Source organism: Lynx rufus, unplaced genomic scaffold, assembly GCF_022079265.1.
Source record: "Lynx rufus isolate CCGP_SWC_20201006 ecotype Redwood Valley unplaced genomic scaffold, mLynRuf1.p SCAF_5, whole genome shotgun sequence".
Classification (NCBI taxonomy): Eukaryota; Metazoa; Chordata; class Mammalia; order Carnivora; family Felidae; genus Lynx; species Lynx rufus.
In genome coordinates, this window is record NW_025814867.1 from 83,885,231 (window position 1) to 83,909,005 (window position 23,775).

The 23,775-nt window shown below is 41.3% G+C and overlaps 1 protein-coding gene and 1 pseudogene across 1 annotated transcript in view; one reads left to right on the forward strand and one right to left on the reverse strand.

Moving 5' to 3' along the window:
- Positions 1–23,775, reverse strand: part of ATP13A4 (ATPase 13A4) — a 127,624-nt gene that overhangs the window by 14,134 nt on the left and 89,715 nt on the right. Inside the window, exons 18-25 of the mRNA XM_047099516.1 lie at positions 17,975–18,099; positions 13,306–13,466; positions 12,352–12,474; positions 11,054–11,133; positions 9,546–9,588; positions 9,047–9,156; positions 6,836–6,932; positions 5,253–5,325 (exon numbers count right to left, since the gene is read on the reverse strand). Of these exons, the coding sequence (XP_046955472.1) occupies positions 5,253–5,325; positions 6,836–6,932; positions 9,047–9,156; positions 9,546–9,588; positions 11,054–11,133; positions 12,352–12,474; positions 13,306–13,466; positions 17,975–18,099 (812 nt within the window). The remainder of the gene's footprint in view (positions 1–5,252; positions 5,326–6,835; positions 6,933–9,046; positions 9,157–9,545; positions 9,589–11,053; positions 11,134–12,351; positions 12,475–13,305; positions 13,467–17,974; positions 18,100–23,775) is intronic.
- On the forward strand, positions 2,605–3,265 carry LOC124526479 (60S ribosomal protein L22-like; annotated as a pseudogene).

Sequence of the window (23,775 nt, forward strand, 5' to 3'; positions counted from 1 at the left end):
TCTGCACTCAGCACAAGCCTGGCTGAGTGTTGAAGGGCCCCAGCACAGAACAAATCTGCAAAGACTGGGAGAGGTTGTTCTTTGTTCATGGTTTTACACTCATGGAAGTCAAGAAAATCTCTGTCAAAAACACTAGCTAAACAAAAGCTAAAGGAACAGAGATTTCATTGACCATACATGGCAACTGATACAGTCTGCAAAAAATAGTTTAGGAAAGTCACCAAATGGACTATGACAGCCTTCAAAAACTAGCAGAACAGAAGCCATCAAATCCTGGGGAAGGGGGAATTTCCAGAGTTATCTGGATTTCCAGAGTTACGACATTATAATATTCAGCAGAACAAAATAAGTTGACAGAAATAACCTCTGAGGACATCCAGACATTGGACTTACTAGACAAAGACTTTGATTATTTTTTTCCAAATCCCAGCTTTTTTTTAAATTTATTTTTTAAATTTACATCCAAATTAGCATATAGTGCAACAATGATTTCAGGAGTAGATTCCTTAATGCCCCTTACCCATTTAGCCCATCCCCCCTCCCATAACCCCTCCTGTAATCCTCTGTTCTCCATATTTAAGAGTTTTGTCCCCCTCCCTGTTTTTATATTATTTTTGCTACCCTTCCCTTATGTCCATCTGTTTTGTATCTTAAAGTCCTCATATGAGTGAAGTCATATGATATGTTAGACAAAGACTTTAAAACAACTGTTTCAGGGGCGCCTGGGTGGCTCAGTCAGTAAAGCGTCTGACTTCAGCTCAGGTCATGATCTCGTGGTTTGTGAGTTCGAGCCCCACGTCGGGCTCTGTGCTGACAGCTCAGAGCCTGGAGCCTGTTTCGGATTCTGTGTCTCCCCCTCTCTCTGCCCCTCTCACGCTCATGCTCTGTCTCTGTCTCTCAATAATAAATAAATGTTAAAAAAAATTTATAAAACAACTCTCTTTTTTTTTAATGTTTCTATTTATTTCTGAGACAGAGAGAGTCAGAGCATGAGCAGGGGAGGGGCAGAGAGAGAGGGGGAGACACAGAATCCGAAGCGGGCTCCAGGCTCTGAGCTGTCAGCACAGAGCCCGACATGGGGCTCGAACCCACGAACCATGAGATCGTGACCTGAGCTGAAGTCGGACGCTTGACTGACTGAGCCACCCAGGCACCCCTAAAACAATTCTTTCAAATATGCTCAAAGAAATTAGGAAACAATGTATGAACAAAATGAAAATGTCAATAAAAAGACAGAAAATATGAAAAGGAGGCAAAAGAAATTCTTTCTAAAGAATCTTTTTTATAATTTCTACCTCTTCATTGACATTCTTTCTTTTGTCCAGTAAAAGTAACTATTTGAGTGGCGCCTGGGTAGTTCAGTTGGTTAAGCATCTGACTTTGGCTCAGATCATGATCTCACAGTCTGTGAGTTCAACATCTGTGCTGACAGCTCAGAGCCTGGAACCTGTTTCAGATTCTGTGTCTCCCTCTCTCTGGCCCTCCTTCACTCGTGCTTTGTCTCTCTTTCTCTCTCTCAAAAATAAATAAAAATAAAAAAATGAAAAAATTTTTAAAAAGTAACTATTTGAGCAAATATAAAAGGCTGTAAGGGGCACCTGGGTGGCTCAGTCGGTTAAGCATCCAACTTGGGCACAGGTCATGATCTTGCACTTCATGGTTTCAAGCCCCACATTGGGCTCTGCACTGACAGAACAACGGAGAGCTATTACTTAATGAGTACAGAGTTTCTGTTTGGGGAGATGTAAAAATTTTGGAAGTAAAGAGTGGCAATGATTGCACAAAACTGTGAATGTAATTAATGCCCCTGAACTATATGTTTAAAAATGGTGAAAATGGCACGTTTTATGTTATGTATATTTTACCACAATAAAAAATAATTAAAATATTTAATGACATGAAAATTTATGACAAAGTTAAATGAAGAAAATGTACGCACAACTATATACAGAACATAATTCAAATTTCTTCATCTATATACATACAGAATGCTTTAATTTGTTAGTTCTGAATGGTAGGATAAAGATGGAATTTTTCCTTTGTTATATCTTGCAATGTTTTCCATCTTTGTTTTATAATGAATATATGTTAGTAACCATAAGAACAAAAAATAATCAAGTTATTTATCAAAATATAGAGGAAAACCTGGAGATGCTTGTTACTAAACAGAGAACAATTAGAGCAGAAATGAGGGCTGTTTTCAAAAATGTGGAAGAAAGACTGATCTAGGGAGAAAACATAGATGGCTCTTTGCCACCCTAAATCGCAGAGCTGGGATGGGTGCAAGTTACATAGAGATAGGCTTGGCTTCATAAGAAGAATTCTGTTAATTCTTTCCAGAGACTTGAGTGTTCTTTCCAGAGGGTGTTCTTTCGAGAGATTTGAGCCCCTTGGATACACCTGACACTGTCAGAATTACAGGGAACACAGCAGTAGTCAAGATAGACAAGGTGCTGTTCTCACAACGCACACACTCTGGGAGAGGGGAGGCAGGAAGACGCAAATAAAAACACAGATAAAATCATAACTTCAGATTGTGAAGGGCACCCCCACCCACCCACCCACACACAGAGCACAATTCTGCTTTCTGCCTCCACTGCCACCATGGTGCCCATGAAAAAGTTTCTGGTGAAAGGGGGCAAAAAAAAAAAAAAAAAAAAAAAAGAAAAGAAAACGGAAGAAGCAGCAGCAAGTTATGAAGTTTGCCCTTGACCGCACCCACCCTGGAGAAGAGGGAATCATGGAGGCTGCCAATTTTGAGCAGTTTGTTCAAGAGAGAATCAAAATGAATGGAAAATCTGGGAATCTCAGTTGGAGGGGCTCTAACCACTGAAAGGAACAAAAACAAGATTACAGTAACTTCTGAGGTGCTTTTTTCCAAATGGTGTTTGAAATAACTCATCAAAAAAATATTTGAAGGGGGCACCTGAGTGGCTCAGTTGGTTAAGCATACAACTTAGGCTCAGGCCATGATCTCATGGTTCCTGGGTTTGAGCCCCACATGGGGCTCTGCACTGACGGTGTGGAGCCTGCTTGGGATTGTTTCTCTCTCCCTCTCTCTCCGCCTCTTCCCCACTTGTGCATGTTCTCTCTCTCTCCCCCCCCCTCCTCTGTCTCTCTCAAAATAAAGAAATAAACCTAAAAAATATATCTGAAGAATAATCCCTGTGATTCATTGCTAGTAGTTGCTAACAGCAAAGAGAGTTACAAACTGTGTTACTTCCGGATTAACCAGGATGAGAAAGAGGAGGAAGAGGTGGATTAAAACTCATTTATCTGGAACATTTTGTATGAATTCTTGAATAAAACTTGGGAACTAAAAAAAAAAAAAATAGGGCACAATTGTGTAATAGAGAAAAATTGGCTTGGTGACTACTTAAAGTGAACTTCCTGAGGTGGTGACATTTGAGCTAAGATCTGAATAAGAAAAAACCAAAGCCATATAAAGATGGAAAAGGAGAGTGTTTTAGGCAAAGAAAAGAGCAAAAACAAAGGTACTGTGGTGATCACAAGCTTGACAACGCTCAAGTGACAAGAAGACCCTGGTGCCTGGGATAAGAATGTAACAATGTGGTTGTAAGTGAAGCAGAAGCAGGCAGGGGCTAGAGCATTTTAAGCAAGTAGGTGACAATAAAATTTACTTTACAAAATTAACACTCTTACTGCTCTTTGAAAGGTAAATGGGGAGGAGGGGAAGCAAGATGAGTTGTGAGGCTGTTGTGGGAATCCGTAAGGGAGGTGACATGGCTCTGTGTCAGGGGGTACAGAGCTCCGGAAAGCAGAGCCAACAGGAGCTCCATCCAAAGGGATGTGAAGGATAAAGAAAAGAGAAACCAAGGATAGCTCCAGGTCTTTGAACAACCAGGTTGTTTTACCAGAATGCAAGGAAAGGAAATATTTTTCCCTTTCACTGATGTGTTCTAAGTGCCTATTATGGTAAGTAGTACAAATTAGGCACTCAATAAATAGCTAATAATTTTGTTGAATACCGGATCTGGTAGAAGATAAGAAAATATATTTATATGCTGATCCAGCAGACCAGAAAAAAGTTGATGACAGTGAAGAAGGAGATTATAACAGAAACAAAATCCCCAAGAAGGTAGGAAGAGGTAGGATTAAACGTATAAGTGGAGCTGTTGGCATTTATATGTAACAGAGAGGAAAGCAGAGAATATGGTGGATGGTGGGGAGTGGATGGGTTGGGGTGAAAGCCTACAGCAGGGAAATTGGGAAGACGATTCATGTTAATCAAGAGGTGGAAATGGGAGTGGCCTAATGGCAAGATTATCTTTAATCTTCATTCAAAATCCCCAAAGGCTAGGATTTAAAGATCTAAACAGGGGCACCGGGATGGCTCAGTCGGTTAAGTGTCCAACTCTAGATTTCAACTCAGGTCATGATCTCACAGTTCATGAGATTGAGCCCTGTCAGCACTGACAGCATGGAGCCTGCTTGGGATCCTCTCTCTCCCTCTCTGTTCCTTCCCTACTTGCTCTCTCTCTCTCTCTCTCTCTCAAAGTAAATAAATAAACTAAAAAAAAAAAGATCTAAAGCATAAAAGCTATCCAGCCTCTATAAACTGGGCATATATTAACTGTAATTACACCTGAAAGCATATTGAAGACAGCATTCCTGATTTTCAAAGTGCACTTGAGAAACTGAACAAGAAGACCATGGGAGAAGGAAAGGGGGAAACGATAGTTACAAACAGGGAGGAAGGGAGGCAAACCACAAGACACTCTTAAATACAGAGATCAAACTGAGGGTAGTGGGGGGAAGGAGTGGTGGACAGAGGGGAAAATGGGTGATGGGCATTGAGGAGGGTACTTGCTGGGATGAGCACTGGGTGTTGTATGTAAGCAATGAACCACAGGAATCTACCCCAAAACCAAGAGCACATTGCGCACACTGTATATTAGCCAAATTGACAATAAATTATATTTTTAAAAAATGAAAAGCAATAAATTATCCCAAAATATAAACAAACAAACAAACAAACAAACAAATAAATAAGTTTAGTGACCATTATGGAAGCCCCGTATTTTGTGGAAAAAAGAAAAATAACTAACCAGCTTTTCCATGGCTAATCCTTTTATTTCAATCCAAGACTCACAAATGGGGCTCCTATTTCCTCTTTCCCTCTCTGAATAGACCCTTGGGCATAAGTCCCATATCCCTGAGGCTGCAACTGGCATCCCTCCTAGTGGACCAGCCCTTCTGGAAGAGCCAAGAAAGTTTCAAAAATGTCTTACTTGTTACACCAATAAGAGTTGTGATGGCCAGATCCTGGAACAGAAACTGGTAATTTGAAAGGCTGTTTGTCTCCTGAAAAGAAAAAGGAAAGCAGGTCAAAAATGTTGTGACCCTCTGGATGAAGTCTGACATCAGTTGCATTCATTTTTGTTCCTGCAACATGGGATTTTACTAGAAGAATGTGTGGCCAGGGTCCTGTTTGTGTTGGTAGAAGTACCACAGATAAGGCTGTGAAACCCTCTCCAACCAGGAGGCCACCTTTGTGTGCTTTCTAGGCTGGGTCCTTTGTACATCAACATCCTCCTGTTGAGGGAGATGTCTTACTCTACTAGATCCATCTCTGATCTCTTTTCTACCTGCTAGCAGAAAGTCAGGGTTTGGTCTGGCACAACAGGACAGTGAGTTCCCAGTAGTAACAAGAGACAAATGTGTGGTGATCTTACCCAAATTTTACCAGTGGAAAAAGAATAATTGAACCCACTATTTGCAGTCTTGGGTGTTATTAGCAAGTCCTGATAAGGCATCCTTGATATTCTTGGGGAAAAAAAGGTTAAGATCTTACTGATTTCAAGTAACTTGCTTCCTTGCCCCCCTTTTAGTGGAAAGGAGATCAAGATGACCCAAGTTCAACTCTAGTTTGTAGCATGAGTTGTTGGGATTCCAAAATAGGACCAAATTTCTGTGCACAGCCTCTCCTTCTCCATCTCATTCATTGTGAGCGGGAAAAGACATAAGCAATCTGAAAATAACAAAACTAAAACCTTCAGCCCAGAAGCAAGAGGGCAGGACATAGAGATGAATCTAACGAATCATCAGGCTGCTTATACTCGCTCATGAGAGTCGATTGCAAAGTTTTCAGGGATTTTTTTTTTTGAGCTGGCTGTTAAACACAGCCATTATAGAACCTGAAATTATACAAATCTACCATTAAATACATTATGCTAAAACAAACCTAATAAATACCCCCAATCCAGCACTTCCTAATCCTTTTCCTACATTGTGCTGTTATCTATGTTCTTTAAGATATTTACAAGTCTTCTATCTCTGGGGTGCAAGTACTACATAATGACATGCTATGTGCACATCTCTTCCCAACTCCATGCTCAGTGACGTCAGGCAGGCAGCTCGAAACCAGCCATAGTGGGCATATTTACACCACGGAAATCAGCAAACATGAATAACCAGGGCTTGCTGTCCCAGGGAGAGCAGCTCTGAAACATTTACCAGCTCCCCAGTCCCAGATCATCTCGCTACTGAATGGTACGCTCGGGTAGTCACACTGGAACAGAGAAGATGGAGACCTCGTCCAAGCAGCCAGAAGCAACCGCGAAAAAATGCTATGCCTTGATCTTCAGCTACTGCTACACACAAAACGTCTCTGTCAGAGAGTCAGAGAACTGACACCTTCAGCTTCTCCTGTGTGCATCTATTTCTGATTTACTTTCACCATAAAGGTAGTTTCAGAGGGGCCCTTGGCCCTCCAAGCTCCCCCACGTGCACTCTTCCTCAAGAGGCACTGCAGGTTGGGAGGATGCAACTCCTTGTTTCAGTTCTAACCAAGAGCTCGGGTCACCAGTCGTACCCAGTAGAGCAGCAGAACACCAACATACTGGATCATGCTGTACAGAGCCATGTACTTGAACATGCAAAATGAGGTAACGAGAGCGGCACGTCCTTCCCTGTGTAAGCAAAGAAAGGACAGAGTAAGGAGATGGAAAGAAAGGTCAGTGACTCTGTTGTTCAGCTGAGCTTAGGAGAAACACTCCAAAGCCTGATTATTCAACAGTTTGTCTGACGGACTGGACAGCCTCGAGCCAGAGGGAGCTGCCTGTCAGTATGCTAAACGACTAGACTTTCAGGAAAGACCAATTCCTGGCCCAGCTCCCCAGCCTTGGTCCAGTTCGGGAGCCCAGAGTGCATGGTAGCCTCGTGCTCTCTGTGGGCATCATGTCAGAGTGGAGTCAGAGGACCTGGGGATGCGTCCTAGAGCTCGTACCTACTCACAAGTGTAATTTGGAAGGTCATTTCCTTCTGTCAGTCACAGTTTCTTCATCTGTAAACTAAGGAATTTGAATAAGATTGCAGGCTTGGGGGCTATTTTCATGAAGGTGTTTCATTTCATTCAAATCATTTGGCCATCCCCGCTTTTTCTAAAACTGCACTGAAACAGTGTCTATGCTCAAATACATCATATATCGAATTTAAATAGACTGAAAACAACGAACATGTTTGTTTCCGTTACTGTTGGTGGACTTTGAGGAAATGGTATATATTTAAAGCATAAAATAGATTATGAGATGCCACTTTTATCACTTTCATTGGAAAGAAACGAGTTTAAATTTGCTTCTGGTCATAATGTTTTCCTGGGATTCCAAAGCCTGATTTCAGAGCGGGCTTTTCCCTGTACTGGGGCTCAGCTGCTGTCATTTGCTCTACCAGAAGGTAGTTTCTCGTCATCTCTCACCTCCTTAGAAAGGGTTTTCGCATGCCACACACCTGCAGCAGCCAATTCCACCTCCCCAGCCGCCTTCTTACTTTTCCCATTACCCTTGATTTATCTGTGTATGTGTTTATTGCCTGATTTCTCCACCAGAAGAAAGCTTTATGAGGTCAAGGAATGCGTGATTTACTTGCTTCTGGGTCTCCAGCGTCTCCACCAGTTCCTGGCACTAAGTGCCTGCTCTATAAACATTTGTCAAACACACACATAAATTTTTAAAAATTTGGGAGGAGCCAGCGAAATCATCATTTTAATGTGGTGGGAATAGTATGACATTTGTAGAGAAAACATTTAAATAGCATCAGTTCTAACATAATTTCTAATCCTATATGGCTGTGTGAGCTTGGGAACCTCAGTTAAGTTCTCTAAACCTCCATGTCTTCCTTGTACAAAACAAGGAAACAGTGACCACTCCGACATCTCCAGGCTGTTTGGAAGTATAAGATAATGGGTATTAAAGCACTTCACAAGCTGTAAATACATGCTAGTTATAATCACCCAAAGCGGCCACAGTGCTAACCATCTCTATCATCCCAATAAAATACAGAAGTACATCTTCTGGGAGGCACAGATAAAGCACCAAGGGAGATTTTAGTAGAAGCAGCAAAGATGAGTTAATATTTTGAAAACTGGGGATGGGAAGGATATTCCAAAGAAGCATAAAGAGGCAAGAGGAAAAGAGGGCATTCGGGGAAGGGAAAGTTTGTCTCTACTAACCCCCATTATAAAGCACCTATGGAGATATATGTAAAAATAACAATAAGATCAACACTTTCAAAGCAGTTACAAGTTCCAGACTCCAGGGGTGCCTGGGTGACTCAGTGGGTTAAGCATCTGACTCTTGATTTAAGCTCAGGTCATGATCTCACAGTTTGTGAGTTCAAGCCATGAGTCAGGCTCCGTTTTGCTCATGGAGGCTGCTTGGGATTCTCTCTCTCCCCCTCTCTCTGCCCCTCTCCTGCTTCTGCCCCCTCCCCTGCTCATGCTCTCTCTCTCTCTCTCTCTCTCTCAAAATAAATAAACAAACTTTAAAATTAAAAAAAAAAGTCCCAGATTCCAATTTTCTAAAAATAACCTATTGAGTGGTTTTCATTATGCCACTACTCTCCCACAGTTATTTTTAACTGCTGGTAAGTCCACTCAGGAGTAGAATGGCTGACTGCATTGTCCTGCAAAGCACCCACCCCACCCAGGGACACAAAATTTCCCTGTTGTTTCCCTGGCCGAACAATGGGATCTGAACTTACAAGTCAAGAGAGATTAAAACAGTGCTGGTGGAAAGCGTCTACTTACTTGATAAGGTGAGGTACACACTCAATGTTTGGAGTTTTAGAAGTGAAAGGTGAGGCCACAGATGCCTCCTGTTCTGATAAAGAGATGCCCACGTGAGCCATTTTCAAAGCCTGAAAGCAAAGAGTCAGCTTACTCTGCTTGCACACTCACAGATGTCTCTCCTGAGGCCACACGGGAAAAGCCCGTCAAGCTAGCTACAGGATGGCCCGTGGACCCAAGCACGAGCCAGGAGGGGACCAGAATTTGTTCTGCCTATTGCATAACAAAGAGACGGCACTGGGACATCTGGCCAAAGAAGTCAGTATACTGATCACTGAGTCATTGTGCGGCCTTGGTCAAAACCCTCCCAAACCCTCCACATCAGTTCCTCCATCAAGAAGAATGGAGATAAGTGTCTCCCGGGGATATTATGTCTAAAGGACTCCAGGCAAGTGCAATTAAGTGTAAGTCCTGGTGTGTCCTGGTGTGATCATGGCCCCACACACCGGCAGCTACTTACCCCGCAGTCATTGGCTCCATCACCGCACATACCTACAAAGTAACTAAAAGGGAGCCATGTCAATTGGAGGGGAAATCAAAGCAATTTTAACTGCTAATTTCTCTAATTAAAAAAATAATAAAATGAACTTCGTTACTTAGGGGACACTCTGATTCTTTATTTTAAGGGAGTTTTCTGAAGGGTCCAGTTTGACTAAAAGTAAAGTGTGACTCAGCAGCTCCCCGATGGATTAGGAAAGCCAGCACACCATCCTGACTCCAAGCATTTCAGGGAGACCCTGTACTTCACTGCTTAGAAAGCAGCTTTGTTGGCTGTAAAATGGGACGTTCACAATTTTATGACATAACACCATGGCACAGTGGAGAGGGCACCAGATTTGAAGCCAGATCAAGATCTTTGACCTGATCACTTGGCCATTTTGGCCATTATTTTTCTCTCCTACAAAGTGTTATGAGTATTCAGTGAGATGCTGTAGGGAAAAGTGTCTTCTGATTTCTAAAACAATAAACGAAAATTACTTGGTGCTGTAAATAGTAACAGGGCAGGAAATTTGCCATTTTAGCAGTCACTCAACTAACCAATGCCCAGACTTTGAAGAAAGAAAATACATTCCTGCGTCAGGATCGCTCTTTGAGGGTGAGTGCATCCTACTGGCTTTAATTCTTGACAAAGATTATGGATAGTGTGCTTTTTAAGGTAGGAGTGCTCTGACAATATTTATAGGATTTGCTGTACTTGTCTTCCACAGTGTCCTATGAAGGCAACTAGTTTACTAGCTAGGTTTTCAACCAAGTTAAGAAGACAGGACTTTCTGAAGCAAGAAGCTTGCCTAGTGACTAAATCAGGCGGGATGAAGTGGGAGTGAAAAAGATTAGGAGTCATGTCTATATGGTCCAGCACCAGAAATGAAGAAAACTTACAGGACTCCATGGGTTCTGTTAACAGGAAATAAAGGGTCTCAAATGATGGGCACTGTATTTGAACTGCCTATTCTCTAATGGAGACCCTTTGTGTTAAAAAAGAAGTATTATTCTGATTCAGGACAGAGAAGATACTTTGCCATATAAATATTTCAGTATTTTTAAGGTTATGTGAATCCCTTGCCATACGAATCTCCTTATATCACAGCTGTGATGATAATTTATAATGTCTAAATTCTCATTGTACCTTCAGGAGCTGAACTCAAACTATCCTTCCAGGTTCATTTCTCACCACACACTTTCACGTCCCATATGTTCTAGTCCAGTGGTTCTCAACTCTGGGTGCAAAATTGACTCATTTGAGGGACGCTGAAAAAACACTGATGTCCAAGCCTCACATGAACAACTGAATTAGAATATCTGGACAGTGGGGTCCCGGGATTGTTATTTTTTCAAAGCTCCCAGGGTGACTGTCATAGGCAGTTAGGTTCAGAACCACTGCCTTAGGGGACTTCTTGTACCTCTTACACTCTCCCTGACTGTCATGCTCCAGGCACTTCATACCACCTGAACTGGTAAAGAACCTACTCCAGTTTCTGAAATTCTTCCACCAGACTGGATTTCTGCCCAGGAGACATTCTTGCAAAGATTGTTCCATTTATCAGTATCTGTAAGGAACCCAAGAGAAACTTTATATCACGTCAGTTGGTCATACATGAGATAATTGATAATACTTAGAACGCTGACTGGAAAATAACATCCATGAATGGCAAAACACAATTTGTTTCCAAGAAGTCTTTTTTTTTTTTTTTAAGACATTGAGACCTTGGTCATCATGTAAGCAACCAAGGAGACCAAAAATCAGTCAAGGTGACTGCTTAATAAAAATATTGGATGAAAATGATGACCTTCAGATATCTAGCTGAACTGCCATCAAGAAGGTGGTCAAAAAATCCTGAGCTTAATGGAATCTTGAACCATAAAGTATGAGAAATTGCAAGATATCAAGAGGTCAGCATCCTAGGGAAAGGAAAGGAGGCAACAGCTTCTCAGAAAATTGTTCAGAACGAGCAGAAAAAACAGCCTCATGATGAAATAGTGACAATTAGTGGTCTTTGATTTAACCATGCCATCTGGGCTTGACCAATTGTGGAGCTCAGCTGATATCCCAAGTCTAATTTTGGCTATGGAACATTGGTGGTCTGGAGATATAATAAATCTATACCAGCTCCATCCACCTGAGCTTCATTCTACAGAGTCTGAATTCTTCTGTTAGATCTCTGTGCTCCTTGCTCTTCTTGAAAGTAACTCAGCTTAATGTTTGATCAGCCTCTACGTCTTTAATCTTTTTGTCTTAAACAGTGCCTAAGATGATAAGCAATTGAATACAAATAACTTATCTTTGGATTACACTAGACACAATCTTTCTCTAGTTTGTCCACCTGTTATGTATATAACTTACCTTCCCCTGCTATGAGTTTATTCTTCATCAGAAAATTGTTAACTTTGACCCTTTCTTGTGTAGACTCTCTATCAAAAACCTAATAGAATTCCTTTCTTGGGCTGCTTTCCTCTATAATTGATGGATTTCCCCTTCACCGTTAGACCCCTCACCATGGCAGTATGAAGACAGCCACCCAAAAGCAATCTTTGTGACTTGAGAAGCTCCTAATACTTTATTTCTCTAGATGGTGAGAAATGGGCTAATCAAATTTACTAATTTTAAACCTATCTAGAAACGAGACAACAAAATGTTTTTGCCCCTTTATGACACATTCAATAGGTATTTCTTACCTACTTAAAAGTTTGAAATTACTTAAGAACATGCTCTGTAAGTGACTTCATTGGCATCTTTACTGGGAGACTGATACCCTCTTAGAACTTACCTTTGGGAGTAGGCTACTGAAATGTTGACTTATAACCTGAAAGGATTTTCCACTTAAGGCAAAATGGTAACTTCCCTCTCTGCCATGATCAGAGACTTCTTCCTTGATATTAATGTAATTATCCTGCAAAAGCAAAACACAAGTTATTTTAGACACTTGATAGAGTGGTAAAGGACCACAAGTATATCAGAGAGAGGCAGTGACGACTGGCCTCTCTCTTTAAGAGACACTGGGGTCTCTCTTTAAGAGTCACACTCCAGCACCAATTCCTCAGAGAAACACTTTGTCTTTGCTGGATCAATCTTTGCACATCACAGCCTCTAGTGAATAGGAGAATAACACTCATGTCCTGTTCTCATCCTGATTTGATCTTGGTGAGTCCCAGAGAAGAGCACATTTCACACATTTCAAGTGTAAAATACAAAGCACTACACCTTAACAAATCTCTCCCTGAAGTGAGAACTTACCATTTTTTTTTCTTACAGAATTAATATTGTTCCACAAGGACACAATAGAGATAGGATACTGAATGATTGGGAATACATGGATAAAACTTTTTTTTTCCCAGCCCAAAGACATAGTCTAATTTTCCAATGTGCACAGCAGTTTCTCTCCCAGGGACTAAATCTCCTTAGGACCCAGTGGGATGGTTAGCAAGCAAGAGGAGGATGAGAAATTAGATTCACAGTCCCCCTTACTACATTTTTTCTCCTATAGGGCCAACAACATTATTACACTTAAAATAATGGATCCTTTCCAGGACCCACGATGGCACTATACATTAAAGCTCAGTAGGAACAGTATGAGAAATGGATATGAGTTCTTCGAACTGCATATGTGTTAGACATTTGGGGAAATATGTTGACCCTAGGTCACCTGTACATCTCTGCCAGTCAAAACTGCTCAGAAGCCAACACTATGAGTCAAGTTAGATAAGTCTGTTTTTAGGTGTACCTGATTGCTGTATGCAATGGACTTCTCTTCTACTAATTTCCAAGATATAGATGCTGATGAGGACCCAGTGATTTCATTCGCTTCAATCAGAATGACTTGTTGGCTTTCAGAAACCATTCCAGACTTTCTGGCCACTGTTATTGCGGTCTGAAGATTGTCACCTATAAGAAAGGAAGGGTATAGCAAGGTGAGGTTGAAAAGATAGAACCAATTCATGCAGGGCCTGGAAAACTAGGGTAAGGAGTCCAGAATTTATTTTAGGTGTGAAAAGAAATAATTCCTAAGTCTCTCTCATGCTTCTCCATGAATCCATGATCCCTTTCGTGATTCTTATTGCTTTTTATCTGGTTACTTCATAACCCACCAGTTTTTCCAGAGAATGGAAAGAAAAAACAAAAAGGCAAAATTCAAATCTATTTCCATCATTTTTCAGCTTGGTAAACATTTATCAAAACCCTACTGATTTAATATAGTACCAGGTGTTTCCACTTTCAGCCAAATTGGAATAAGACCACTAAAATCGATCTCTCCCACTGATTACAATGGGAAACCATGGGAAAAATACAAAAAGCAACTATCTGAGGACTTTGAAAAGTAAACAAAAGCAGGTAGAATGTGGAAGGGAGTCAAATTTGGAGAAATAATCTACAAGGTGGTGATATTCTTGGTTTTATTTTTTTCTCTCACATGTGTGACCTGAGTGTGAACCCCAGTCCCAGCGCTGTGAAGGATGCTAAATACAACTCCAAAAGAAACTTAGTCTTTCTGACCAGAGAAACTAGAAAAAGAAAAGGCTTGAAGGCTGAAGAACTATGGGGCAGACCCTGGAAAGGAGACAGCTAGACAACCAGACTAACTTACTGGGTGAACTCAACCCAGAGCTGTGAATGTGCAGAACAAACCCAGGGAAGGAGAGTAGAAGCCTCAAGAATTGAACTATGATATGAATCACCTCCCATGTCCTAGAGTTTTGCTTGCTCAAACAAACAAAAATCACCCTCACCATTCTCCAGGGGATTTTAACAAGATCCGAAATCTCACACTATAATATTTTAAATGTTCAAGAAAGTCAACATACAAAACACCTGGAAAATGTGGTCAATTCTCAAGAAAAGAAAAGACAATCAACCATTGCTTGTACCAGGATGACCCAGATGCTAGAATTACCCATGTTCTTAAAGCAGCTGTTATAAGCTTCCTCCATGAGGTAAAGGTTACCACTCTTAAAATAAATGACAAGATAGAAGTTCTTAAGAGAAAATATATATATATATACTCTATAAATAAGAACCAAATGACTGCTTTAGAATTGAACAATATAATAACTGAAATAAAAAATTCCCTGGATGCTCTCAAAAGCCGAATAGAGGTGACAGGAGAAGGAGGCAGTGAATTTGAAGATAGGTAAGTAGAAATTATACAATCTGAAAAACGGAGAGAAAATTAAAAAAACAAAAGAACAGAGACTGGAGAATGACAACAGTCATGTGATTAGAGTCCAGGAAGGAAAGGAGAAAGGAATCAAAACAGGAAAAAATATTTTGAAGACATAAAGCAGATAAGTTCCCAGATACGGTAAAAGATTTAAATTCATAGATTTAAGAAGCCCAGCGAATCCCAGTAAGATAAACTCAATGAGAACCATACCCAGAAACATTACAATCAAACTTCTAAAAACAAAGATAAAGAAAATACCTTAGAAACGACAAGAGAAAATAATACATTATATATTAGGGAACGATTATTCAAATTATTACAGATTTGTCATCAAAAAACATGGAGGCAAAATGACAGTGAAATATCTTTGAAGTGCTGAAGAAAGAACTGTGAAGCTCTGAAAGTACCCTTCAGAAAGGAAGGAGAGATAAGACATTCTTAGAGGAAGGGAAACTAAGATAATTTGTTGCTAGCAGACATACTCAAAAAGAAATGCTAACAGTTCTTTAGGCTGAAAGGAAAGGACACCAGAGGGAAACTTCTAACATTAGGAATAAAAACATAGCAACAGAAATAATGAAGATCTGGGTAAATATAAAAGTCTATTTTTCTTCCATTTGTGTGTAACTCATGCCTATTGAAAGTGAAAACCTTAACATGGTATGGTGGGGGTTTCATTGTCATATACGCGACAACCATAACATAAAGGAGAGAAGGCAAAGGACGCTCATGGTTGTAAGCCTTCTTGACAGGGTAGGTCCAGATGTGATTCCTAGAGCAACCACTGAACAATAAATAACATCTGACTGCCTATCCCTAACATAGCTTTCTTCAGGTCTCTACCAAAGTACGTATGAGGAAACCCAGAAGAGCTAACGGTGGGCAGGAGTTTCTCTACCCTGAGGCCAGAGCCCTGAGAGCTAAGAAGTGTCCACAATGCCTCAGCAGGTCACCAATAGTTGGGCTGCTTTGCAGCACAGGACACTTTTGCCATCCACTACCTGAGAAGTTCCACGCCTGAGCCTCAGTCATCTGACAGAGAATATAACAACCTATTTTAGAAGTCTCAGAAGCTAGACAGGAAAATATGAGGCAGAACAACCAGAACAACACATGACAGACAAAATAGAGCAGTTGTTGGAGATAGATAAAACCTGCAGTAACTCCGGGAGCCTTGCGGGGCTCAATCTGTCAAGCGTCCGACTTCATCTCAGGTCATGATCTCACCACGGTTTGTGGGTTCAAGCCCTACCTCAGGCTCTGTGCTGATAGCTCAGAGCCTGGAGCCTGCTTCAGATTCTGTGTTTCCCTCACTCTCTGCCCCTCCCACGCCTGCTCGCACGCTCTCTTTCTCTCTCTTTCAAAAATAAATACACATTAAAAAAAAAAACTTTGCATCATCTCATTAAAAATAATAAGTGCACTGAAGAAAACTCAAATGTAGCCCTTCTCCTCTAACGCCCCCTCACCCTTAAAAAAGGTTTTCTAGAGCTATTCCCACCCCAAAACGTGATTTCAGATCTCAACACTAAGGGGTAATTTGAAGGAGATAATGGTCATCTTTGGAACCTGAGTTTATGGTTTGGAAAAACTGGATGCAAAAAAAATCTTAAAACATGGAGGCAAATTATAAAAATATGAGAATAACAAGAAAAAAGATAAGAGACAGAGAAGATAAATCCAGAAAGCCTATCATGTGAATAACAGAAATTCCAGAAGGGAAAAAGGAAGAGACAGAGCAAAGGCCATAATTAAATGAACAATAGAAGAACTTTCCCTGACAGGAAGAAGATAGATTAAAAGTGTTTACTTTTAATTAATTAATGAAATCAATGGGACAAAAAGACAAACATATAGACATACTCTGGCAGTATTTGTAAACTCCAAAGTTGAAGAAAAGGACAATATACAGAAGAGAACAAATTACCTACAGTGGACTGGCATTGGACTTGTAATAACACCTAGAGATCATTAAGGAAAAAACAGGACTCTAACCCCCAAATCCTACACCCAGACAAGAGGGCATTCACCTGTCAGAGCCAAGAAAGATACTCCAGGGTATGTAAGAAATTAGAGAGCATAACATCCTTCTATCCTATCCAAGGACAAACCTTGAGAAGAAAAATTTAACCCAGCAAGCAAAGAAACAGAACAGAAATTCCAATATGAGTGAAGAAGTGAAGAAGCGGGGTACAGAGTGATGCGTCCTTATTTCTACCTAAATCTCAATACTAAGGATAGATTATGGAAATGTGTAAAATAAGTGCTAAATAAAGATTTTTTGAAACAGACGTGTCATGATGTAAGGGCAATTCTAAGTAGTAAATTAGCTCAGCAATACCTACAAGTTGGATTGAGGGACTAAAAAGGAAGAAGGTAAAAGGGAAATCTAAGTCTCTTGTATTGTGGGGGTAGAATGGGGGATGGGAGGTACAGAGGAGAAAGTAGAAGTATCTTAGAGCTTCCCACAGTGAAGCTGGATTCAGGGGAAATGGGCTGGGGAATAAGGGCTCTGGTGGGGAAATAGTGTACCTTGGCGACACAACTATCAGAGTTCAATGCACCTGACTGGAAAGCAGAGAAAGAAAGGCACACACTTAAATTTGAACACATGAAGAAATGATCTATTCTCCACTAAGAAGCATTCATTAAGAAATTTCACACACTTTTCTTGCATGATCCTTTCTCACCACTCCCTTGATTTGGGGTTTGAAAGAAGCACAGGGGACAGTTTTTTGTTTTTGTGTTTGTTTTGTTTTTGTTTTTGTTTTTGTTTTTGTTTTTTTTTTACCACCAGAATAATAAATGGGCCTTCAGGGTAGTTTACACACCATGCTGACTAAGCATTTCTCTTCCTACTAACATTTAACAAAACTTGCCATCTGTGCCTGACCCACGTCTTCTTGTCAGTCAGTGGTTATTTCAAATGGCCTTTCTCAGAGAGGACACCGCATATAAAGTAGCCAGTTAAGACATCACCCTGTTTTGTTTTATGTGCCTCATAACTCTTATTGCCAGCTGCTTGTTTGATCAACTGATTGATTTTCTATCTCATCCCACCTGGATAGAAACTTGGTGAGAGCAGTAATTTTGCCCTTTCTGTTGCAGATCTCCAACACCTAGAATGGTGTCCCACCCACAGTAGGTAGTCAACAGTCTTTGTGAAATGAATGGATCTTGTCTATTTCCACATCAAATTCTTTCTGTTTCCATGTACAACTTTGTTATATACCTGTGATCATTACAGTCCTTATCCGGGCAGAGATGAGCTCTTCCAGAACTGGTTTTGTTTCTTCTTTCAACCGATTCTCCAAGATGAGCAATCCCAGAAATATCAGGTCTGATTCTACTTTGTCCCTGGAAACATATATATAATTGAACAGAAATAACACAATATGGGGGCGCCCGGGTGGCTCAGTCAAACATCCGACTCTTGACTTTGGCTCAAGTCATTATCTCATGGTTCATGAGATTGAGCCCCACGTTGGGCTCCACACTGATGGCATGGAACCTGCTTGGGATTCTCTCTCTCCCTTTCTGTCACCCCCTCCTCTGCTGGTTCTCTCTTTCTCTCAAAATTAATAAATTAAAAAAAAAGAAATAGCACAATGTGGTCTTTCTTAGGGGAAGCAAAACCAAAGCAAAGGCAAATATGATCCTATCAGAAGTGGTTCCCATTCACCCACTTAAGCACCATTCCTTAAACACCGAATATGTGCCAGTAAATATGCAGAAAGAAGACAGGAAGGGACATGAAGAATACTGAGACATTTGCTCTGACTGAATCAATTGGAAGAGAGAGTATTTATTAAACAAAAGACTTGCTTTGACCTTCCTAGAGAATGAACTAAATGACCCCAAGTCTTCTTTCTGCTGTGGTTAGTCTGGTTTCCAACACCTCACCTGTTAGCAACCCCCAGAGAGGTATTCTAGAATGGAAACATGAAAAGTAAGTGAGACTCGGATTCTGGGAAGATGGCGGCGTAGGAGGACGCTGGGCTCACCGCGCGTCCTGCTGATCACTTAGATTCCACCTACACCTGCCTAAATAACCCAGAAAACCGCCAGAGGATTAGCAGAACAGAGTCACCGGACCCAAGTGCAGACGAGAGGCCCACGGAAGAGGGTAGGAAGGGCGGCGAGGCGGTGCGCGCTCCACGGACTGGCGGGAGGGAGCCGGGGCGGAGGGGCGGCTCGCCGGCCAAGCAGAGCCCCGGAGTCCGGCTGGCAAAAGCGGAGGGGCCTGACGGACTGTGTTCCGACAGCAAGCGCGACTTAGCGTCTGGGAGGTCATAAGTTAACAGCTCTGCTCGGAAAGCGGGAAGGCTGGAGGACAAAGGGAGGGTGAGCTGCGGAGCCCCCGGACGACAGAGCTCAGTTTGGCGGGGAACAAAGGCGCTAGCCAGCGCCATCTCCCCCGCCCATCCCCCAGACAAATTCCCAAAGGAACCGGCTCCGGCCAGGGAAATTGCTCGCTCCGCGCGAACACCCAACTCTGTGCTTCTGCGGAGCCAAACCTCCGGCAGCGGATCTGACTCCCTCCGGCTGCCACAGGGCCCCTCCTGAAGTGGATCACCTAAGGAGAAGCGAGCTAAGCCTGCCCCCCCTGCCGCCGTGCACCTTGCCTTCCCACCCCAGCTAATACGCCAGATCCCCAGCATCACAAGCCTGGCAGTGTGCAAGTAGCCCAGACGGGCCACGCCACCCCACAGTGAATCCCGCCCCTAGGAGAGGGGAAGAGAAGGCACACACCAGTCTGACTGTGGCCCCAGCGGTGGGCTGGGGGCAGACATCAGGTCGGACTGCGGCCCCACCCACCAACTCCAGTTATACACCACAGCACAGGGGAAGTGCCCTGCAGGCCCTCACCACACCAGGGACTATCCAAAATGACCAAGCAGAAGAATTCCCCTCAGAAGAATCTCCAGGAAATAACAACAGCTAATGAGCTGATCAAAAAGGATTTAAATAATATAACAGAAAGTGAATTTAGAATAATAGTCATAAAATTAATCGCTGGGCTGGAAAACAGCATACAGGACAGCAGAGAATCTCTTGCTACAGACATCAGGGGACTAAGGAACAGTCACGAGGAGCTGAAAAACGCTTTAAAGGAAATGGAAAACAAAATGCAAACCACCACGGCTCGGATGGAAGAGGCAGAGGAGAGAATAGGTGAACTAGAAGATAAAGTTATGGAAAAAGAGGAAGCTGAGAAAAAGAGAGATAAAAAAATCCAGGAGTATGAGGGGAAAATTAGAGAACTAAGTGATACACTAAAAAGAAATAATATACGCATAATTGGTATCCCAGAGGAGGAAGAGAGAGGGAAAGGTGCTGAAGGGGTACTTGAAGAAATAATAGCTGAGAACTTCCCTGAACTGGGGAAGGAGAAAGGCACTGAAATCCAAGAGGCACAGAGAACTCCCTTCAGACGTAACTTGAATCGATCTTCTGCACGACATATCATAGTGAAACTGGCAAAATACAAGGATAAAGAGAAAATTCTGAAAGCAGCAAGGGGTAAACATGCCCTCACATATAAAGGGAGACCTATAAGACTCGTGACTGATCTCTCTTTTGAAACTTGGCAGGCCAGAAAGAATTGGCACGAGATTTTCAGGGTGCTAGACAGCAAAAATATGCAGCCGAGAATCCTTTATCCAGCAAGTCTGTCATTTAGAATAGAAGGAGAGATAAAGGTCTTCCCAAACAAACAAAAACTGAAGGAATTTGTCACCACTAAACCAGCCCTACAAGAGATCCTAAGGGGGACCCTGTGAGACAAAGTACCAGAGACATCACTACAAGCATAAAACAGACAGACATCACAATGACTCTAAACCCGTATCTTTCTATAATAACACTGAATGTAAATGGATTAAATGCGCCAACCAAAAGACATAGGGTATCAGAATGGATAAAAAAACAAGACCCATCTATTTGCTGTCTACAAGAGACTCATTTTAGACCTGAGGACACCTTTAGATTCAGAGTGAGGGGATGGAGAACTATTTATCATGCTACTGGAAGCCAGAAGAAAGCTGGAGTAGCCATACTTATATCAGACAAACTAGACTTTAAATTAAAGGCTGTAACAAGAGATGAAGAAGGACATTATATAATAGTTACAGGGTCTATCCATCAGGAAGAGCTAACAATTATAAATGTCTATGCGCCGAATACCGGAGCCCCCAAATATATAAAACAATTACTCATAAACAGAAGCAACCTTATTGATAAGAATGTGGTAATTGCAGGGGACTTTAACACCCCACTTACAGAAATGGATAGATCATCTAGACACACGGTCAATAAAGAAACAAGGGCCCTGAATGAGACACTGGATCAGATGGACTTGACAGATATATTTAGAACTCTGCATCCCAAAGCAACAGAATATACTTTCTTCTCGAGTGCACATGGAACATTCTCCAAGATAGATCATATACTGGGTCACAAAACAGCCCTTCATAAGTTTACAAGAATTGAAATTATACCATGCATACTTTCAGACCACAATGCTATGAAGCTTGAAATCAACCACAGGAAAAAGTCTGGAAAACCTCCAAAAGCATGGAGGTTAAAGAACACCCTACTAACGAATGAGTGGGTCAACCAGGCAATTAGAGAAGAAATCAAAAAATATATGGAAACAAACGAAAATGAAAATACAACAATCCAAACGCTTTGGGACGCAGCGAAGGCAGTCCTGAGAGGAAAATACATTGCAATCCAGGCCTATCTCAAGAAACAAGAAAAATCCCAAATACAAAATCTAACAGCACACCTAAAGGAAATAGAAGCAGAACAGCAAAGGCAGCCTAAACCTAGCAGAAGAAGAGAAATAATAAAGATCAGAGCAGAAATAAACAATATAGAATCTAAAAAAACTGTAGAGCAGATCCACGAAACCAAGAGTTGGTTTTTTGAAAAAATAAACAAAATTGACAAACCTCTAGCCAGGCTTCTCAAAAAGAAAAGGGAGATGACCCAAATAGATAAAATCATGAATGAAAATGGAATTATTACAACCAATCCCTCAGAGATACAAACAATTATCAGGGAATACTATGAAAAATTATATGCCAACAAATTGGACAACCTGGAAGAAATGGACAAATTCCTAAACACCCACACTCTTCCAAAACTCAATCAGGAGGAAATAGAAAGCTTGAACAGACCCATAACCAGTGAAGAAATTGAATCGGTTATCAAAAATCTCCCAACAAATAAGAGTCCAGGACCAGATGGCTTCCCAGGGGAGTTCTACCAGACGTTTAAAGCAGAGATAATACCTATCCTTCTCAAGCTATTCCAAGAAATAGAAAGGGAAGGAAAACTTCCAGACTCATTCTATGAAGCCAGTATTACTTTGATTCCTAAACCAGACAGAGACCCAGTAAAAAAAGAGAACTACAGGCCAATATCCCTGATGAATATGGATGCAAAAATTCTCAATAAGATACTAGCAAATCGAACTCAACAGCATATAAAAGGAATTATTCACCATGATCAAGTGGGATTCATTCCTGGGATGCAGGGCTGGTTCAACATTCGCAAATCAATCAACGTGATACATCACATTAACAAAAAAAAAGAGAAGAACCATATGATCCTGTCAATCGATGCAGAAAAGGCCTTTGACAAAATCCAGCACCCTTTCTTAATAAAAACCCTTGAGAAAGTCGGGATAGAAGGAACAAACGTAAACATCATAAAAGCCATTTATGAAAAGCCCACAGCTAACATCATCCTCAACGGGGAAAAACTGAGAGCTTTTTCCCTGAGATCAGGAACACGACAGGGATGCCCACTCTCACCGCTGTTGTTTAACATAGTGCTGGAAGTTCTAGCATCAGCAATCAGACAACAAAAGGAAATCAAAGGCATCAAAATTGGCAAAGATGAAGTCAAGCTTTCGCTTTTTGCAGATGACATGATATTATACATGGAAAATCCGATAGACTCCACCAAAAGTCTGCTAGAACTGATACATGAATTCAGCAAAGTTGCAGGATACAAAATCAATGTACAGAAATCAGTTGCATTCTTATACACTAACAATGAAGCAACAGAAAGACAAATAAAGAAACTGATCCCATTCACAATTGCACCAAGAAGCATAAAATACCTAGGAATAAATCTAACCAAAGATGTAAAGGATCTGTATGCTGAAAACTATAGAAAGCTTATGAAGGTAATTGAAGAAGATTTAAAGAAATGGAAAGACATTCCCTGCTCATGGATTGGAAAAATAAATATTGTCAAAATGTCAATACTACCCAAAGCTATCTACACATTCAATGCAATCCCAATCAAAATTGCACCAGCATTCTTCTCGAAACTAGAACAAGCAATCCTAAAATTCATATGGAACCACAAAAGGCCCCGAATAGCCAAAGGAATTTTGAAGAAGAAGACCAAAGCAGGAGGCATCACAATCCCAGACTTCAGCCTCTACTACAAAGCTGTCATCATCAAGACAGCATGGTATTGGCACAAAAACAGACACACAGACCAATGGAATAGAATAGAAACCCCAGAACTAGACCCACAAACATATGGCCAACTCATCTTTGACAAAGCAGGAAAGAACATCCAATGGAAAAAAGACAGCCTCTTTAACAAATGGTGCTGGGAGAACTGGACAGCAACATGCAGAAGGTTGAAACTAGACCACTTTCTCACACCATTTACAAAAATAAACTCAAAATGGATAAAGGACCTAAATGTGAGACAGGAAACCATCAGAACCTTAGAGGAGAAAGCAGGAAAAGACCTCTCTGACCTCAGCCGTAGCAATCTCTTACTCGACACATCCCCAAAGGCAAGGGAATTAAAAGCAAAAGTGAATTACTGGGACCTTATGAAGATAAAAAGCTTCTGCACAGCAAAGGAAACAACCAACAAAACTAAAAGGCAACCAACGGAATGGGAAAAGATATTTGCAAATGACATATCGGACAAAGGGCTAGTATCTAAAATCTATAAAGAGCTTACCAAACTCCACACCCGAAAAACAAATAACCC